Source organism: Girardinichthys multiradiatus, chromosome 13 (genome assembly GCF_021462225.1).
Source record: "Girardinichthys multiradiatus isolate DD_20200921_A chromosome 13, DD_fGirMul_XY1, whole genome shotgun sequence".
Taxonomy (NCBI): domain Eukaryota; kingdom Metazoa; phylum Chordata; class Actinopteri; order Cyprinodontiformes; family Goodeidae; genus Girardinichthys; species Girardinichthys multiradiatus.
Window position 1 is genome coordinate 34,377,589 of NC_061806.1, and position 20,074 is coordinate 34,397,662.

The 20,074-nt window shown below is 36.1% G+C and overlaps 1 protein-coding gene across 1 annotated transcript in view; it reads left to right on the forward strand.

The window, feature by feature from the left end:
• LOC124879269 (glutamate receptor ionotropic, kainate 5-like) overlaps positions 1-20,074 on the forward strand; it is a 299,585-nt gene that overhangs the window by 268,196 nt on the left and 11,315 nt on the right. The window contains exons 15-18 of the mRNA XM_047383724.1: positions 7,454-7,563; positions 9,740-9,913; positions 16,352-16,517; positions 16,652-16,877. Of these exons, the coding sequence (XP_047239680.1) occupies positions 7,454-7,563; positions 9,740-9,913; positions 16,352-16,517; positions 16,652-16,877 (676 nt within the window). The remainder of the gene's footprint in view (positions 1-7,453; positions 7,564-9,739; positions 9,914-16,351; positions 16,518-16,651; positions 16,878-20,074) is intronic.

Below are 20,074 nucleotides of genomic sequence, written 5' to 3' on the forward strand. Positions count from 1 at the left end.
TTAAAACATCCACACATATATTCTTGCTATCGGCTTTGATCTTATCATTAACAGTGAGACCACTCTGTGGACTCCTAGACCCTGGGTCAGTTCATGCCTTTTGAAATTTGTACCCCATTTTCTACCCGCACAAAGCTATTTCATCCCAGCCTTTATACATTTTTTACTCGTAATAAACTGATATTACGTATCAGTTTATTTTTCTTGCAAGTCAATAGGTTTTAAAATAAATTTTTGAGAAAAATAATAAAAGTACTTAAACCCCGTGTGTAAAGTTATTCAGTTGTATACTAAGTTCTGATGATACTGAAATACACGCTAATATCTGTAATATGTGAAAATATAACAGATACCGATATGTGTGTAAACTACACAAACACCATCCATTACTCTTTTTTGGGTTACAGTGTTTTAAAACGGCAGTTGGCTAGCTATAAGCGTGTGAAAACATCTAATAAACATAGCAGGTAATTATTTTATATTTTTGATTAAGTCAGTGTGTTAATGTCAAAATGACAAATACATGGGATAGACAACATAATTAGTGTAGTAACTACTGTTATGTTAGCTGCAGTAAGACTGATGCTTTTTAAACAAAAGCAATTGGCTCATGTTATACATTTTATTTAAAATCTTTGTGTCATCCTCATGATACTGTGAAACTGGTATTTTACTTCAAGATCATTATTCTGTCAGAAATTCATATCTGCCCATGCATACTCCACAACTTCATTTTTATGAATCAGGATACTGCAGTTTAGTGTGTATTTACCTAAACAATGCAGCAGTTTGTCATTTACAGGGGAAGCAAAATGCAGCATCAGCGCTCCAACAGCTCCATCGAGGGAATACATCTCACCAGTCCTGGTCGAATTACGCTTTCTCCACCTTTGATTAAACATTTTATTGATAACTTTTAAATCACTACATACTCTCAATCCCCTTTACTTTGCCTTCACTTTTTTTAAGCCCAAAACGGTAAACACAAAAATGCTATACTTACTATAGGAGCTACCACGTCAACAGGAGCTTTTAAAATTAGGAATGATGGTTACTTTTTCTATTTTCTGCTCATTTAAATCTACCCTGTGATGTACTGACAAACTGTCTAGGGAGTGTACCCTGCTTCTTGTCCAATGACTGATGGAAACAGGTACCTGTCCCCCCACAATCCTTCAAGGATAAGCTGGTATAGAAAATGGATGGATGGATGAATTTAAATATTGGAAAAAAACTTTGTGAAGAAAAACAGTAGATCCAAACTTCTACCATTTACTGAGGTCACAGCGCTCCTGGGAACACTCATTAGAGATGTTTTTATGCTCTTGGTCTGATTCTAGCCACAGCTTATTGTTTTACAGAGAGCTTTTGAAATCCTTGAGTGCTACAAATTGTTACATTTTCAGGTGCATGCCTTTTTTAAACTAAGGTAAATTCAGTCAGCTCAGCTCTTCCACACTTCACATTTTGAAAATGTGTATATTTAAAAACAAAATATGTTTTCATTGATTTAATTTCCTCTTTTTTGAGAAAGAAACAGGAAAAAGCAAAAATAAATTAAATCTACTTGGCTCAAAAGCAAGCAAAAACCAGGTGAAAAAATGAAAAGGTTGTTTTTGAAGCAACCTACCTGAGAGGCTGATGCAATATAAAACAATAAAGCTGCAAGCGGCTTTCTAGATGGGCTACTGTCTTCTTAGTCCTTAGAACCTTTATCATAAAAGGTGGAAAGTGGGATTTTTCTGAAAACCCCTAATCAAAAGTCATGTAGGATTCTTGTAATCGAACCCTGGTCAAGATACCTAGTTCCTTGAAAAAAAGGACTGGACCAGAAAGCAGGAGCAGAAAAACTATTTATGCGTAATCCCATTAAAAGTGTATAGAAGGCATACACCTATCCTGCCATACCTTATATATATTTCTGTAACAAATAATCTGTTACATAATCTGTCTTTGTGGCTTGTTAATATTGTCACAGACCCATAGATAGTTCCTTAATTAAAGACAACCTTACAGTTAAAAACAATAAGAATAAAATGTTAAATCTGTTTGAAAAGTAAAGAACAACATTTATTGTATTTGCTTCAAACAATTATTGGTTTTAGAGCTATAACGGTTTTCTATTTATGCACGTTCACATGCTGGAAAACAAACTATAGTGATGTCCATAAAGACAGAGCTGGTACACAAAGACATGCTTTTAAAATCATCTTCTAGGTTTTTATTTATATTTTCTTCCACTGCATTCGAAAATGTATGTATTGAGTTGGAAAGGCCTAGTCTGATAATTAAACTTAATAAAGGAAATGCCATGCATAAGCTTGAGAACACAATGGTTTTAAAATGCAGTTAGATAACATTCTATATTTCAGCCATATTACACTTCAGTCTTTCTAAGGCATTTCTTCAGGTTTTCTTAACAGCAAAAATATTTCATTCCAGCTAGAGTTCCCACAGGTCAACGTAATATGCTGCTCCAACATGGTGTTAAATAAATTAAGAATGTTCTGACAACTCGTCACCTAAGATAGGCATTGATTCATCAGATGTTTCTTAAGAACTACCTTACTTGCAATAAACAGCAACAGTCTTCAATAAACCCACATATTTAGCCTGTTTCCATGAAAAGCAGCTTGCTGCAGTATTATCTCTGTTTTCATATGAGCTGTTGACTTGACCTGAGTTACATTCAATTGTGTACAGACAAAACCTGCAGAAAAAACTGCCTAGCAATTTGTTTTGAACATCATAAAATTGACTAGTAAGCACAGCTCCCTTTTCCAACCTATAAGCAGGATAGGGACATGTGAGTAAAGCCACAGACTAGATCACATGACACAGACAGGGAACGGAAGCAGTTTGTGCAAGCTCTTTTAAGTGGAACTTCCTTGCAAAGGGTGATGAATGCCTTTTCTGTGAGACCCAGATTTTTTAGATCAACAATGTAATATGCACAGACTAAAAAAACAGGCAGTGAGTGGTAAAATAGGTCACACCAAAGATGGTTGCGCAGAACGATGAGGACACAATTGACAAAATCAAAGACAGTAGGCAGGTATCAGTGGGTGAGTTTTTTCAGCAATTTAAAATATTTAAAATGATTGGAAATTCCTAGAATGGAAATAGGAAATTCTGATTGTCTTCACACATTACTTTATTGATTACTGTCGGTGTTCAAGAAACAATTTTACTATATAATCAGTTTTTTTTTTTACTTTTATTATTGTCTTCATGTAAAAGTAAGGAAGATAAACTTTAATAGATTGGAACTGTGATGAAACACGGCATGTACCTTTCAAAATTACTGCAGCTTTCAGTGCTGGGAAATGTAAAATAAATGAAAAACAGAGGGCTCAGAACACAAGTCTTGTCTTGCAACAATTAATCAAGATAGCGATTCTTTTATTTGCAATTATCATTAAAAGATTCACTTCCGTCTCCTTGAGGGAAGGATTATGATGGCTGCATGGTCTCTGCCTGCAGATAATGTACATCTGCAGCTCATTAGTATGCACCTCCACCATCTGTCTTCTATGTTTGATCCAGTCCACAGTGACAGCATCAGTTTATTGACTCGGTGATCAGTCAGCTGCTTAATGTGTGTACAGGAAAGCCCTGCTCACACAGCAGTGTCCCAGCTGCATTTTCTTAAGTGCTTGTTTAGAGATTAAGTTGACCGAGAGCACGTTTTTACTCACAGTAACGGCCTGGAGAGGCAATTTATGCTCTCGCTCTGACGTGCTGTGAGAGATACATCCTCTCAATCAGGGCAAGAACTCCTGCCTTCAGGTTGAGTTTAAACTGGAGGATTTGAACCAAGGCACTATAAATTCACTTTGTTAAACACAAAGCTGCTTCTTCTAAGGGAACAACCCTGAATAGGTGAGGTGACTGGCCATGTTGACGCTGGCACACACATATCAGCAGGATTTATCTGCTAATCAACCACAAGGCAATAGTAATCTCAAGATTTTTAAGGAACTTTTATCTTTCCATTAATTTTGTTTTTTTTCCAACTTTTTATTGTCTTCTAAAGTTGTGAAACATGTCAGAGTTCAGTTTCTGTTCCCACCTATTTGCAACAATGATGTTTCTCTAAATGCTTAAAACCTGCAAGGGCTTTAACCATAGTTCATTTTGAATCATCGGGACCAAAGCTTTTTATACATAATGTGTACTCAATCTACAGTTTTCCTCTCTGATAAAGCATTGTGAAGATGTGAAAAATGACATGCACCTCTGTTGCTTAGCAAGCCCAGTCCAAGCTGTCAGAAAAATATGGACTGCATTAGGTTAGTCACAGAGGGACACTACATCTCACACACTTTAACTGGCCAACCTAAAAAGAGGTTACACAGTCTGAGTGGATTTTATTTAGGGAGTATTTTCAATGGTTTTTTTTGTTTTGCATTAGGACCACTTTAGATTGAGAAACGACAAACCAGAATATATAGACTATATATATAGACTAGAAAAACTTGGACTTAATTGATTTACATTAATTAGATTATTGAAAGGAGTTACTTTTGAAACTTTAACTTGTTTGTAAGAATAACAAAAGAGGGACCATTAGTCTTTTACAAATATTGTTTAAATATTGTTTTATCCCCACAAATCTAATATTGTGTATCAAACTACCTATTTGCCAACTTCTGTTAACATTGTTGAATTAAATGTTTGTGGAATAACCGGGTCATTTTTCTTAAGGACAAATGTTACTTTTTCTGCAGACTTTTTTCATGTCTTCTTAATCCCATTGCCTATTTGCCCAAAGACACTCACTGTATGATTTCCAAAACCATAGAGTACTTGAACATGACACACGGTGCGAGCTTGAAACCATTAAATCTTGGAAACCCACATCATATTATACAAGAGAAGATACCAGACTGCTCAAATTGTTGCTGCAGTGAAATCACCTTAGCTAAATCCGACCAAGGTATCAGTCCAACAATAAATAGACTGCAGGTTACATGTGTTAATGCACTTATTCTTACAGCTCACAGCTGGGCAAATAGTGTCATTCGCAGCTGCAGTCACACTGCTTGATTTTCACACAAAATATCTGACACTGCTTGACTTTTGTTGCTGCTTGATATTTGTCATAGATCACCTTTGGTCTGGAGAGTGCTAAATTGACAATCAGTTCATCTGTCACACTGAATAACCACAGACCACCGATTTAAGCCGACAACCAGAGATTTTATCATGATTCTTTTACAGTGATATATATTTGTTAAAAGGGCTTTATGGAGTGTTTTTCTGTCCTAATCCAGGGGACAACTGTATGCAGCATGTTGTAAATGTGACAGTGATTTTTGACCAAATCATAACATCCTAAAATTTAACCAGCACGTTATTATCGGTTTAAATTAAACTGAAACAAGAATACTTCTTGTGGAGTAAGTGCTTCATAGAAAGGATTTCTAATCTTGTAAGTTAGGTATAGGTATACTAAAGCTAAACAAATATTAGTATATGCCATAAAATAGACTAACCACATCTGTCTTGTCTGGTTTCAGTATTAGCTAATGTTAAAACTTTAAATAGTACTCTCCTCCATTCCTTTTTTCACGGTGTAATTTTTTCTATCACTGTAAATCAGGAAAACTTCAGATCTTTTTCTCTCTTGCCAATGTCTAAGGTCTACATTACCCACAATGCAACTAAACACACAGGGGGAGAAATTGGGGTCTTGAATCCTTATAGTAGACTATTTAGCCTGGAGCAGTTTAGGACTGATGCTGACTTAACTGACACTAGTTGATAGCATTTAGCAGACTTAAAGCTCTACCGAGACATTATTTGGCTTTAGAGCACATCTCACAGACAAGCTGGATAAATCTTAACCTGAAAAGCACACCCTGAGGTGGAGAATCACGGCAGTTTACCATAAGAATGACTTAAAAATGTTACTTTTTTTGTTGACGGCAATGCCAATGTCTGTCGGCTGCTAACAGATTTAGGAGAGTTCAAGTGTATGCCGAGTAGCTGGGAATTTGTAAGGTCTGTAGGTGGATTTTGAGGAGCCCACAGCTGTCCTGCTTGCGGGAGCTGCTAGTGTAGAAGAATACAACTGATATATGGGCTGTGAGTGATCTGAAAACAATGTTTCTTTAGGATACAAATCTCTACATAACGTTAAGGATTACATACCTTGCAAAAGTTACCTATTAGTGGTCATACTATAGTGACTCATTGACATAGTGTTGCTGTATATGTAATATTAGATGAGATCATAAATAAAATATGTTCTTTATTATTTAAAAAAAAAAACTAAAAGTTATGAAACTTATATAATTGGAGTAAATATGTTATCCTTTTGCCAAAAAGCTATTTTATTTAAGTTCCGGAAACTGGAATGATGTAATTCAATTATTAGGGATAAATTAAAGTTAAACTTTAGTTAAAAGTTAGAAATTAAGTTTTTTTTTTTTTTTTGTTTAACTGAGTGTGATCCCCGTGGCTCCGTCCTTAGCTACACTGTTACCTGTTCAAGAAGAATCATTCCTATTTTCTTTTTTTTTTATTTATAAATATGTAGCTTTTTTTTGTCCTGTTCTTTGCAAAGTTTCAAATATGACACTTTTTCTTTGGACAGTTCATTATATATTACCAGAATCAAAAATAATTTACTATGTTTTTCTATGTGCTGCATTGAAATAACTTACTGTAAATGCTACATCCATTGTAAGAGCTTGAGCTAAAAAACAAACAACAAAAAAACAAGTAGTTTAATTTCAGACGAACTTTGTTATTCTTAAAGTAACCAACAATACAATACATTTACATCTGGCAGCACATAATCTGTTTTATATACATTATAAACACACATACAGACATGTTGCATGTGTCTACAAAGCGTACAAGCACATTAAAAGATTGTAATCTCTTTAATTGCCTGAGCTGTTGAGTGGCACACATACATTAGTGAAGACATCTCCGTGTTTATCAGCGCTTTTGCCCCCTGATGCTGAACAGCCCTGAATTAATGTTTACTACTGCTTTCAATTCGTCTGTACTCATTGTGTTATTGCTATGGTATTCAGAGAATCTGAGGCGCAAGATCTTCTTACAGTTCCATCAAGTTCTTGTTACGTCATCAAATAAGGTAGATGTGGTTAGATGCTACCATGAGAAAATATGCTAGGATCTGTCTCTGAGAGTTCTAACTATCTCAATTTAGCCATTAACCATTCAGCATGTATCTACTTTTACATTTTTCCAGGAAATTGCTGTTTTCTCTGCCATCTAGTAGTATAGCATTTCATTTTAATATAGACGTGCTGGACTCTGGTTTTTATTCTAGCTGATTTTAGGTCATTATTGATGCCGATATTATTGATGCAGACAGCTTTAACACTGTTTTCTTTGAGGCTACATACATTAAGTAAAAGTAATGGGGGAATGATGCCGTCAATTCTAAAAGTGTTTCTCTGTGTTTCTGTTTCAGGCTCGAAAACCAGGTTATTTTTCTTTTCTTGACCCTTTCTCTCCTGCTGTTTGGCTTTTCATGCTGCTAGCCTACCTCGCCGTCAGCTGTGTTCTTTTCCTTGCCGCCAGGTAGGACACCTTTCCAATACTTTCAGTTCAGAAACATTAAACTTTGCACAATTTTGAGTTGTGTCTGTTCTTTACTTTCTAATGAACCTTTCAATGGGCGTATCGTACTGCTTTTACTCTGGTTCATCCATTGCTGATCACAGCCACAAAAAAATTTCTAAAACCAGAAAAATAACCATGAAAATCACAAAACCTAATGAAGAATTATTATATTTGATTCGGGAGAAGAGATTGTATTAGGAAAACAGAACTTGTTGTTTCTGAAATAATTACTTTTATAATTTCATGACTTTCTGTCTAAAGGTTTCACAGTTGGGCCCGTTCAGCAAGAGACTACCATGAGAGATTTGTACCTGTTGTACATGCAGCAAGTTTCCCATTTTTGTACCATGCAGTTTGCCCTCTCAGTCTTTCTGCTTTAATTTTTTTGACATACTTAAATGTTTCAAATCATCAAACAAATTGTAATATCAGGCAAAGACAACATGAATAAATAAAAATGTAGTCTTTAATTTATTGCATATAATAAAGGTAAAAATGTATCCAAACTAACCTGGCCTGATGTGAAGAAGTGTCCCCTTGTTAAAACCTGAATTATGTGTGCTAAAACACATTTTGTTTTGGTTTAATTTTACTAGCCACACCTGGGCCTGATGACTGCCAGAGCTGTAGAATGAGGAAAGCACTTACAATTTGAAGTAGGCTAAAATCATGCCCCAATCTAAACAAATGCAAGAACAGATGAGAAGTCTGTTCTTATCTTCCCATTAAGAACAGATGGGGAGTCAAAGATTAACATGTATTATTCTGAAAAGGGTTAGAAAGCCATTTATAAGTTTTTGAGACTCCAGCGAACTACAGTGTGAGCCATTATAGAAAATCCACCAATATAGAAAACAAGGAACAGAGGTGAATATACCACGCTTTGAATGGCCATGCTATAAAAATTACTGCAAGAGCACATCAATGACTTATCTGGAGGTTTCTTCCTGTTAAAAGGGAGTTTTCCTCTCCACTGTCGCTTCATGCATGCTCAGTATGAGGGATTGCTGCAAAGTCAAAGCAAGGGACTGTCCATTGTCGCTACATGCTCATCCAGGAGGAGTGAATGCTGCAAGTCACTGACTCAATGCAATTTGCTGGGTTCCTTGGATAGAAAAACTTTTTAACGAAGTTGAATAATAAACCGAATCTGACTGCACTGTTTGATAGTTAGGATTAATTTGAATGTATGAACCCGACTTGAAATCTGTATGAGTCGAATGAATTGACTTTGTAAAGAGCCTTAAGACAACATGTATTGTGAATTAACACTTTATAAATAAAATTGAATTGAATTGAACTGAACTGTATTAGTACCTCAAATATTTGCCATAACTGATGGAACAATACATTCTGCTCAATACCCTAAAGCACATCCACTTCTGAATGGCTCAAAAAGGCAAACTAAAACTTGAATGGCCTTGTGAAAGTATGAAATCAAATCTGTCTTTTTTCTTTTTTCATTTCATTTCAAATGAAACAAACAAAACAAAGAGTTAGGGTTAGGAAAGTCTCCAATGTGGCTGAATTATAGCAATTATGCAAAGAAGAGTGGGCCATAATTCCTCAGCAGTGAGGTGAAACACTCATTTTTAATTATAGCATATGCTTGATGGAAGTTATTGCAGACATGTGCAGCTCAACAATTTTCAGGGGTAATTATTTTTTTAACATCAGATCGGGTTTATTTGGATAGCTTTTTCTTATATATTCTCACATACACTCTTTTTGTTCTTTTGACCACCATCAGACAAGTTATTATATACAGACATTACAGATGATATTCATGAATTGTAAGCTTTTTTTAAAATGTCACAAAAGGAGAAAAATGTCTTCTTATATCCTGCATTAACTCTCTGGGGTTGAAATTTTGACTATTTAAGTATTTCAGTGAGTGCCCTATAAATGGTTAATACATGAATTCATTCGAAAACAGCTTTTTGTCACTCAGGCTATCTTTGTCATTGGTGGTGGTTTTTATGATTTTAATGCTTTAAAGTCTACATTTTCGTTGATCATCAACATTTTGGAACACAATGTCTTGACGGAACACCAATGCATCCCTTGTGCAAAGCATAGTTTATTTTGTGTTAATTATTTGTTTACGTTCTGCCAATTTGATTCTTTCCTCTAGGCTCAGCCCTTATGAGTGGTACAACCCTCACCCATGTTTACGGGAGCGGCAGGACATCCTGGAGAACCAGTACACACTGGGTAACAGTCTGTGGTTCCCAGTTGGAGGCTTCATGCAACAAGGCTCAGAGATTATGCCCCGGGCCCTGTCTACCCGCTGCGTCAGCGGAGTCTGGTTGGTACCTAGAGAGTAACATTTTTTGTTGGGGACTATGTTCATGGTTGACATTTATTAAAGTAACATTAAGCTAGAGGTGCAATTTAGGTTTTTTCTTTAGATTTTATGGCACTGTTGACCTTTCTTGACAGAAACTAGAAAGGAAATGGGCAGAGAGAGAATTGGGGAAGACATGCAGCTAAGGTCTCATGGTCGGGATTCAAACCCCAGATGGGTGCATCAAAGACTAATAGCCTATTTATATAGGCCCTCCATTCTATTGCTACACCACACGCCATTAAGTCAATTTTGAATTTTAAGAATAGTTTTGGCTGACGTAATACATGAGCAAATGTACATAAGCATATTGGGTAATGAGATCTGTCAAAACATTTGCACATCACTGATGTATTCATTTAACAATGGCAAAAACTACCTGGTCTGAATGCAAAAAGGAAAACAAAAGCTTTATTTTATTGACAAGAAAATAAGGGATAAGTGGGTGCTGATTCTATTGTCACATTTATACATTTTAGTTTTTTAGTTTTTAGTAACTTAATTGACGTATTTTAATTTGTTTTATTTTAAGTCTGGTATTTCAACTATGTAGTCTTTAATTGGTCACATTCATTATTTACCACACGCTTAGCATTCATTTTTGACATCTAGTCTGATCTGTAAATGTGCATTTTTTTCATTACAGTAACATGAAAATGTAAAAAAAATTATAATAAACAAAACATTGGATGAACCCCTTTTGACATCAGGACAGCAATATACCATTTCCTTCAACACTTCACAAGGCTGGAGCATAAGGAGAGGAGTCTTTGATCAATCCTTTTTCCACAACCTCTCTCACTCATTCTTGGTCCTCTCTTATGTATTCTTCTTCCACTCTAAGCCTGGGGACTGTGATGGTTTGATTTTGTGTCTTACATACCATTGCTTTTGCTCTGATCATGTGCTTTTGATCATTATCTTGTTAAAAAACTCAGTGAGGCAAAATATTTCACCAGATTTTTATTAGAAAAGTTTTGGCCCACAGCATCATAGATCAATCTCCACAACCGATAGTGAATATGAGCTGCTTTTCCACATATTCATCCTTTATTTTTAACCGGACCAACCTGGTGTGTTTGTTGCTGAGTTGTTTATGTTATTTTAATTTGATGAAAGCACATAGTTTCACCTTAACATCTAACACTTGTTATGGAAACTTGGTGAGCCCGATGAGGCCACTCTTGTTGGCAGTTCTCTAACAGTGAGCTTTGGATTTTCTTTTTTGCCATTTGATTTTGTAAAAAGCTATTTTTTCTCCACTGATTAAATATACTTTGATTACAGAATGTATTCTTTTCTCTATTTTTTTCATTTTGAGATTATGACACCACCAAAAAGATTAATCTAAATAAGGGATGGATGTCTTGCAAATCTTTAATTAGGGGTGGAGGGTGAATGTGATCCCCCAGGTGGAGGTTGTTGTGTCACCAGAGCAGCAATTGAATAGTCCAAGCAACATTTCCCAGTGGACACAAGAAAACATTTATTTTACTTGTTATCTTCTGAAAATGACATAATCACCATCAAAGAAATGTAACATTCTGCATTTAATTGAAAATACTGACGACACAATGAGAAACAAAAATTAGGTGTTCTTTGTGTCTTGAAAATAATAATGAGGGATGTGTGTTTTCTCCAAGCATGAAAGGTTAATACACAAACATGTCGCAACAGCTTGCAATTATTACACAGAGTGGATTTGTCATGTTTGTTTTGTGTCCTCTGGAGCTGAAAAGCACTTTGAATGCCACACACCTTAAAACAAGTGAACTGACGAAATTATTCTGGCACCTAATCTCACTGATATTACTTAGTATTAATCAAAATAGCTGTAAGAAAAGAGTAAAATATTAATATTGGTCAATGTGCTGGAACAAAGTGGTGACAATAAATAGCATCTCCTAGTGGTCATTGCAGTTATAACAGGAAGCAAGCAAGATGAAGTAAAGACCCAAAGTTGCCACAGAAAGCAAGCAAAGGTGGATAAATAGGACAAATAAACACCAGAGCAGACAACTCCAATCCAGACCTCCATGTTGCTTTTACTTCTCCCTCCTCCCATCTGCCCATTCCTTCCTCTTCAGGAACATTAGTTGAAGGTGAACAGATGGTATCGACTCTAATGAGAAAACGATGTCAGTTTCTCCTCAGGTTTTATTTGAACTCCTCTGCCACTCCGTCTTCTTTCTAAATCAAGTATGTTTCCATTCCTACACATTTTTTTGCAAAGATTTGCTGATGGATTTTATTAATCCCACATTAGCTGATAATGGGCAAATGTTAGTTTTACTTAATTTGGTCTTTGATTACTTTTTAGTTTCTGCTTATAAAACCTTAATTCATCTAAGAACATTTCATAGCATTTCTTGCAGAACTATTTCATTTTATCCAAATTCTAAGAAAAAAATAGATTTCTGTCGATGCAATGACTCTGGATGACCTAGATGTTAAGTATGGGTTTGCTGGTTTTACATTATTAAAAACCTATTAGAGATGCATGTTATTTTAAGGAAAATTTCAGGAAAATGCAGTATTTGTCATAATCTGCCTGTGATTGGGGTTTGTAGTTTGTGTTCTGTTCATGTTCTTCACTTGCTTTATTTCAGTTTATTCAGGTTTATTAGATTCATTCTGGTGTTTAGGTTTTACTAGGTGTTACTACCGTGGATTCCTATGTTATATGTTTTAGTTTGTATTTCCTTAGATCTGATACCTCCCTGTTTATGTTCTTTTGGCAGTCTCATTGTTTGCTTATTTCAGTTCACTTAGATGTTTTCTGTTACTTCCCTGCACTCCCTACTTATCAGTGTTAATTGGTCCCTCTCCCTCCGTTACCTTCAGTCTCTCTCCCACCAGCTCATCCTGATCCCCCTCTGATTAACTCCTTGTGTTCATTGGTCCATTCTCTTCCTTCCCTCAGTACATATACTCCCTCATTTTCATTGTTCTCCACTGGTTCCTCCTGAAAACTACTCTGCATATTACCCTGTCTACGCACAGCTCCATGTCCTAAGACCTGCCTGTATTTTTCTTTGTCCTGCCGAAGTTTTGTAAGTTTATTTGTTTTCATTTATTAAATTCATTCATCTTCTCACCATGCTGCTTCCTCACTCTTTCCTGCGCTTTGGTCTAACAACAACTTCGCCTACCATGACAGTATTGTTTTTCAGAGTTTTAGTTGTAAGATTCTTTCCTGTTGAAATCACTTTAGAAGGTTCCTGGATTGATATTTCAATAAATTAAAAACTTTGGGTTTCTACTTGTAATTAGTATTTTTGGCTGAGTATCGTTTACTTTCATATCTTTCCTTCCTCAGTCCAAGTAGCAGCAGCTAGACAGATGGTAGAGTGATACTGAAGGGGCTGGAGGGACCATCTACGGATTTTTCCTGACAGTGCTAGTCTGGCTTTTAGCCTCATAAGAGCTAATGATAGCTGTGGCACAAGTTGCAACAACCCAATAGCTGTCTCTGTATGTCTGAGTGGGTTGTTGGCTGGCATGTCCACGTTGTGTAATAATTAAAAGAGAGAACAAAGGAGAGATTCTGTTATATTCATGTTGTAAAGGGAAAGGAAAACAAAATTTGTGCTTATGAATCTCCGAACCCTTCACAACAGTTTTTTTTTTCATAAAAGCGGTTAATTAGGAGCCATCCATTTAGTAGATTAGTCTTCCAATTAAATTCTGACACAAAAGACCCATAAGCTGGTTATGACGTTTTTGGGAATGGTTTACTTTGCGAGACCCAGTAAGTAACTCTTGGACCTGCTGTGTGAATTTCTCCCAGCTGCTCAGTTTATTGTTGCTTTCATCCATTTAGCTGCTTCTTGTGTTTCCAAGAGTTAAATTCTATGCATCTTGATTTTGGTAGAAGTGGCCATTGGTCTGAGTTTAAGCGAGCTGCTTTACTCATCGTCCAAAATAGTTTGTACGATTTGATTTTAGTAGTAAAAAAAAAAAGCAGCAACAACTAAAAAAAACATTGTTTATATCTTATTGATAAGTACATGCATTAGAGTCTCTAGATAAAAGTCAGTCCCATCTTTTGTTCAGATAACATCTAGTTAAAATTTGAGTAAGTAGGAGGTTTTAATTAAATACACAAAAAACATGTTGCATCTCAGGTCGTGGAGCTCTTTTGGCTTAAATCAATGCCATATCTTTCTCCAACCTGAACCAAGAGTTTTGTGAAATGACTTCTTGTTTTACAGCATTAGTGACGTTTATTTCTTCTTAAGTGTTGTTAGGAATACATATTTTACATTTTATTAAATACAGTTCATTTTTTTCATGGCCCATTTACAAGACCAATGAGCTCAATTCATGCAAAATTATGTAGCATTATATTCAGTCACAATTCAAATCAAATTGGTCCAATTCAATCAACAGTCCAATCATAGTCAGATTCAGATCCAATTGTATAAATCTTTTATTCAGGTCTGATAATAATAAAATAATAATAATAATAGATACTTTATTGATCCCCGAGGGGAAATTAGACCCTCTGCATTTAACCCATCCCTTATAGGGAGCAGTGGGCTGCCGTTGTGCAGCGCCCAGGGAGCCTTCTGGGGCTAAGGGTCTTGCTCAGGGACCCAGAGTGGCAATCTGTGGGATACGAACCCAGCTCCTTGTGTCCCCCTCCAGAAAGCAAAACTCCTGCTCTAACCACTAGGCCACCACTCCCTAAAGTCAGTTGATCATATAATGCCAATTAGTAAAAATATTTCTAGAAATAAGTCCATTATGCATTTAAAGCAAACATCTGAAAGTCATTTTGGAAAAAAATAAAGATAGCCTGTATGTTTTTCTAATATATTTAGAGAAATGGAAGTTTAGTATAACAATACCAAAATGTTCAAGTAACATAAATAATAAAATAAAAACTGAACAAAAGAGATTTTAGTAATGCAAAATGTATTAAATGCATTTTCTGGCATGGAATAAATTAGGATGCTTAAAATAGTTAAAATCACACAAAGGTTTATCACTTCAGGTGCACATGATTATGCAACATTTTGTAGAGGTTTGCCCTTGTTAAACCTCAGACATTTTGTTTGGTGTGCTTCTGACTATCGAAGTGAGAGTGTGAACTGTGGTTAAGATCAAAAGATGTGTCTAAAGCCTTCAAAAAGAGCAGCTTAAGAGCCTAGTAAGACACTAAAAGAGGTCTCAAAAGAATTTGAAATCAGTTGTTCCACCTTATTACTCTACAAGTGGAGCACATTTAAAACATCTGCAACGTACACAGCTCTGACCATGTAAGCCATGAAAGCAGACATGAAGTTGCTAAAGGAAATCCCCCCCTAGATCCTAAAATGTCATAATAGAACATACATACTCTTCCTATAGTGTGAAAATGACACTATGCAAGTTTCTCTTTCATGGGGGTGCACAAAGAGGAATGTATTGCTCTCTGAAAAAAAAAAAACTTGAAGGCCAGACTTAAATTTACCATAGGCAAAGACCTGAACTTAAATAACATGAGTTAAATGTTTAGCAGCACTAATTCATCATAACCATTGATTATTGCTCTTTTCACAGAAAGCCCCACCACAATATATCGGTGACATAAATCATTCGAGACGTATTAGCTTTTCCTTTCTGACATTGAGATAAGGACATTTTGACCGCTTTTACATCTGTCTGCTAAATAGGGCCAGCTGGAAAACACAGGAAAAAGATTACAGATTAATATTTTATATCTCACTGCTACAAACAATCATGTATAAAAAAGGAAGTATGTGCATGGAAATTGTCATGTGGTTGCTCCTCGAAGTTGAAGCTACCAGTAATTCAGAAATCCACCTTCCTTTTGCTTCTGTATACATTTTTATTCTCACAAATACCAGATTCATAGCTGTAAAATAGCTCAGTGTCAAGATCACAAATGTGACAGTGGCTGACCATTCTGTTGTGGTAATTTAATGATGAATACATACTGAAAAAGGGTGATTAAAACAATTTATCTGAAAGTTGTTAGATGTTTAACTATTGTAATTAGGCCTGAAGAGCGTGCCAAGTATAATTCCATATATTTTTGAGAATATTTGCATGTGTCATCTGCCTTGCTTGCACTTCCTCCCGCTCCCTCTCCATTTTCCTTTCTAAAACTTGTCTCTGTCTTTAATATCTTTTCTCAAAACTTTGCTTTCATTTTCTCTGCAGCGGAAACATCCTGGTTCTCGCTGGTGCAGCTTGAGTTCATGTTTAGGTTGATGATTTTTACCTGAAACTCCTGACATTTCCCGCAGTGCCCTCCATCTGCCTCCCTATACTGCTTTCCTCTTCCAGCTCTTAATAAAACCATGGAGAGGAAATGAAATGAGGGAGATGTTACTGTGAGAGTGGTGTAAGGTGAATAAAGGTTAAAACTTTTATTTTCCCATTCTTCAGGTGGGCGTTCACTCTCATCATAATCTCTTCCTACACGGCCAACCTGGCGGCGTTTCTCACTGTACAGAGAATGGAGGTGCCCATCGAGTCTCCTGATGACCTCGCTGACCAAACCAACATCCAATATGGCACCATACATGGAGGGTCCACCATGACCTTCTTCATGGTGAGACAGGGAGAGAGCTTCTGTAGAAATAAGCATTGTTGTGTTTCAACAATGAAAATAAGTTTTAACCTACTAATTGCACAATTAATCCAGGAAAGCATCAAAATACTCATTAACATACATTTTTCCTTCAGAACTCGCGGTACCAGACATACCAGCGAATGTGGAACTACATGAAGTCCAAGCAGCCCAGTGTCTTTGTGAAGAGCACAGAAGAAGGCATCGCCCGTGTCCTTAATTCCAAGTATGCTTTCCTGATGGAGAGCACCATGAATGAGTACTACCGCAGCCTAAACTGCAACCTCACACAAATCGGAGGGCTGCTGGACACAAAGGGATACGGCATCGGCATGCCGCTGGGTGAGTAGAGGGTGATTGGCAAGACATGAGAATTTTAATGCAACATGAGGACAAGTATTCTTCTGACTCCTGGTTTTGAAGGTCAGGGTTTTAAGCTTGACACCCTCATCATGAAGTAAGAAAAGCAGTCGTTCTTGACTTGCCTTGTTGTGTTGATGGACTTAACTGACATAAAAGGGCTCCTCAAGCTGGCTGACAATACTTGATTATTGAAATGCTGCAGACGCCTGTTTGAGTACCCAGTAAGAAAGGGTTTTGACATAGTGATAGAAAAAGCAACAACGGTTTGCAAACACTGTAAGATGGCAGTCGCTTCGCTAAAACACATGCGCTACATAGCTTTCAACTGGTGCTAAACCAAAGGATTATTTCACAGCTTTTTGTGCTTAAGTTTGAGCTGAATGGATTTTATACTAGGGCTACATGGTGGTGCAGATGGTAGCACTGTTGCCTTGCACCAAGAAGGTCCTGGGTTCAACTCCTGGCCAGGGGTCTGCATGAAATTTACACATTCTCTGGGTACTCAGACTTCCTCCCACAGTCCAAAAACATGACTGTAAGGTTAATTGGTCTCTCTTAGTTACCCTTCGGTGTGAATGAATGTGTGCATGATTGTTTGTCCTGTGTGTCTCTGTGTTGGCCTGTGATGGATTGGCAACCTGTCCAGGGTGTATCCCACCTCCAGCTGGAGATAGGCACCTGTGACCCTGTATAGAAAATGGATGGATGGATTTTATGCGGAAATAAAGCTTAAGATTTATGAAATGCTTATTATATTTGTAAAAACAAACAGAAGATTATTTTCTATGCTTTATGGATGGCTTTAACACAATCTTAAGATGAGACAAGTATAAAAAAAATAATATAAATGGACTGGTAAAACCTTGACTGAATTATGTTACATTTTTTTCAAAACACTATGATTTGTAAAATATGTATTACTACTAAAAACAAAAGAGAAGGAAACCTTAACTTTCAAAAAATGATATTAAGATTTGAACCCAATATTTGTCTGTTTAGCCATGCATTCACATAATGTTTTTTTATTGTAATGAGGCTTTGTTATAGAGGCATAGAGTGCCAAGTCTGCTTTAGCTATTAATCAGGCCAAATTATTTGTTCATCTGTTCTTCTTGGCAAATTAAATCCATACTGATTCCAATTAGACTTTGGTCAGTTCTGCCAGAGTCTGGCCTGACCTCATCATCTGTCTCACACTTGTTACCGATAAGCATTGGTGCATAGATATGCCCATGTTATGGAATACACACTGTAGGAACAGATGCAGACAGAGCAGGGGGAGCAGCAGTGAAAATAACAAAGGGAAAAAACAACATATTTTCAGGAGACTTTCCTGTCAGTCAACCGGCATGTTAAGCAATGAAAATATAAACAGCCGATCTCTTGTGTACCCCTGATGGAAGTCATCTCTCATGCTCACCGTTCTGACTGACAGCAAACAATTATTATCGGCTTAAGAGTAAAAAAGAAAAGTCATTTGGGCTCCTATATTCCATCTTTAAATGTTTCTCATTATTATCAACATCAGTGTAACTATGGTGATAAAGATTTTCTAGATGTTTTATCATGAAGTTGGTAATGAGAGACAAGAAGGAAATATCAGCTGGAGAAATGGAATAAAATGACTGTAGATATTTACATGCAAAGTGCAACAAAATCTATTCAGAAGAGTTCAGTTTCAAAATATCTAGAAGATATTCTTTTTTTTTTAAGAACGAGCTGTGATAAATTTGTATCTCATGTGTTAAGTAGGTGAATAGATAATTGAATAATTTCGATGATCATTGCGTTTTAAACATTTTGGGAATGTTGAAATTACCTGAAGTCAGTCATTCTTCTGAAAACTTGCCCAATGAGGTATTGATTCCTAATTGGAGGTTATATTTCCAGAAGAAGTTCTAATCTCTTTGGTTATTTTTTTTTTACATCAATATTTAGTTTGATCATTTGGAACCTGAAGTACATTAGTACAAACTTTAGGTGAAAATAAATGAACAAACCGCAGCTAAAATGTTTCTTTTGTGTTTTATCCATTTCTCAGCTGGCTGTAAACAAATCTCTTTAAAACAAAAAAGAACGTAGATGGAAAAAAAGGGACCAAGTAAGCAAACTGTATGAATGTCCACTGCTACTTCCTTATATAAAGCTCATTGTACCAATACATTTGTAATCCAAAATAATAATAAAAAAAAAAGCAGTAGAGAATAAAGACTTTAACACATCAATAGACAATTATACTGAACTTTCTGGAACCATCATTTTGTGTGATGCTGATTACCAAGAATTGACAAATGATAAGTATAATTATTTTGACATTGAAAGATCTTAAATAAACTATATTTGAACGTGAACCTCATTCAGTGCTCTAACCTCTGTGAGAGAACTCTGTGGCCGACTGTTTAGCTCTGAAATAGGCTATATTTTGAAGGATTCAAAATGGAAGAATTCAGTTTTTTTCACAGTACTGTACGTGGTGGTCGTTTTTGTTTTGTAATACTCCTTAAATATTATCCTAATTACATGTAGACTATGTCATCATGTCTGTCATCTATTTTCACATGTAGATACCAAACTATCTTTTTTTGTTTTTTTGTTTTTTTACTAATACAAGTTAATATGTATGTCAATGAAATACCCAAAGAGATTAGAGGTAATTTTAGTACCATTTCAGTCTTGACCCTCAGAATCCCCAGGACCCTCCAACAGTATGTTTACCTCAAACTTCAGTTTGTTTATGATCAACCAACACAGACTAGCAAATCATTTTAAAGAGATATTGTATTAAGTATACAATGTTATCAGTTTTTTTTTTTATGAATAAAAATCTAAAGCGTAGTGTATTTCACTCTGATACCACTAAATAAATTCCAGTGTCATTTAGTTAGTAAATAGGATCCACCTGTAATTAAAAGTCAGTAGTTCTGTGAAGTCAGTTGTTCTGTGAGAACATCAGTAAACATCATACAGACCAATAAGCACAATATCTGAAGCTTTAAGCTACTCATAGAGCCTCAGAAATTGATTGAAAGGAGTACGGCACATCTGCTAACCTACCAAGACATACCTGTCCATCTAAATTAAGAAACCAGGAAGATGGAACTTTAATTAGAGAAGTGGCCCATCTGCTAAGTGGCCCATCGTAACTGGAGAGCTGGAGAGATCCACACTTCAGGAGG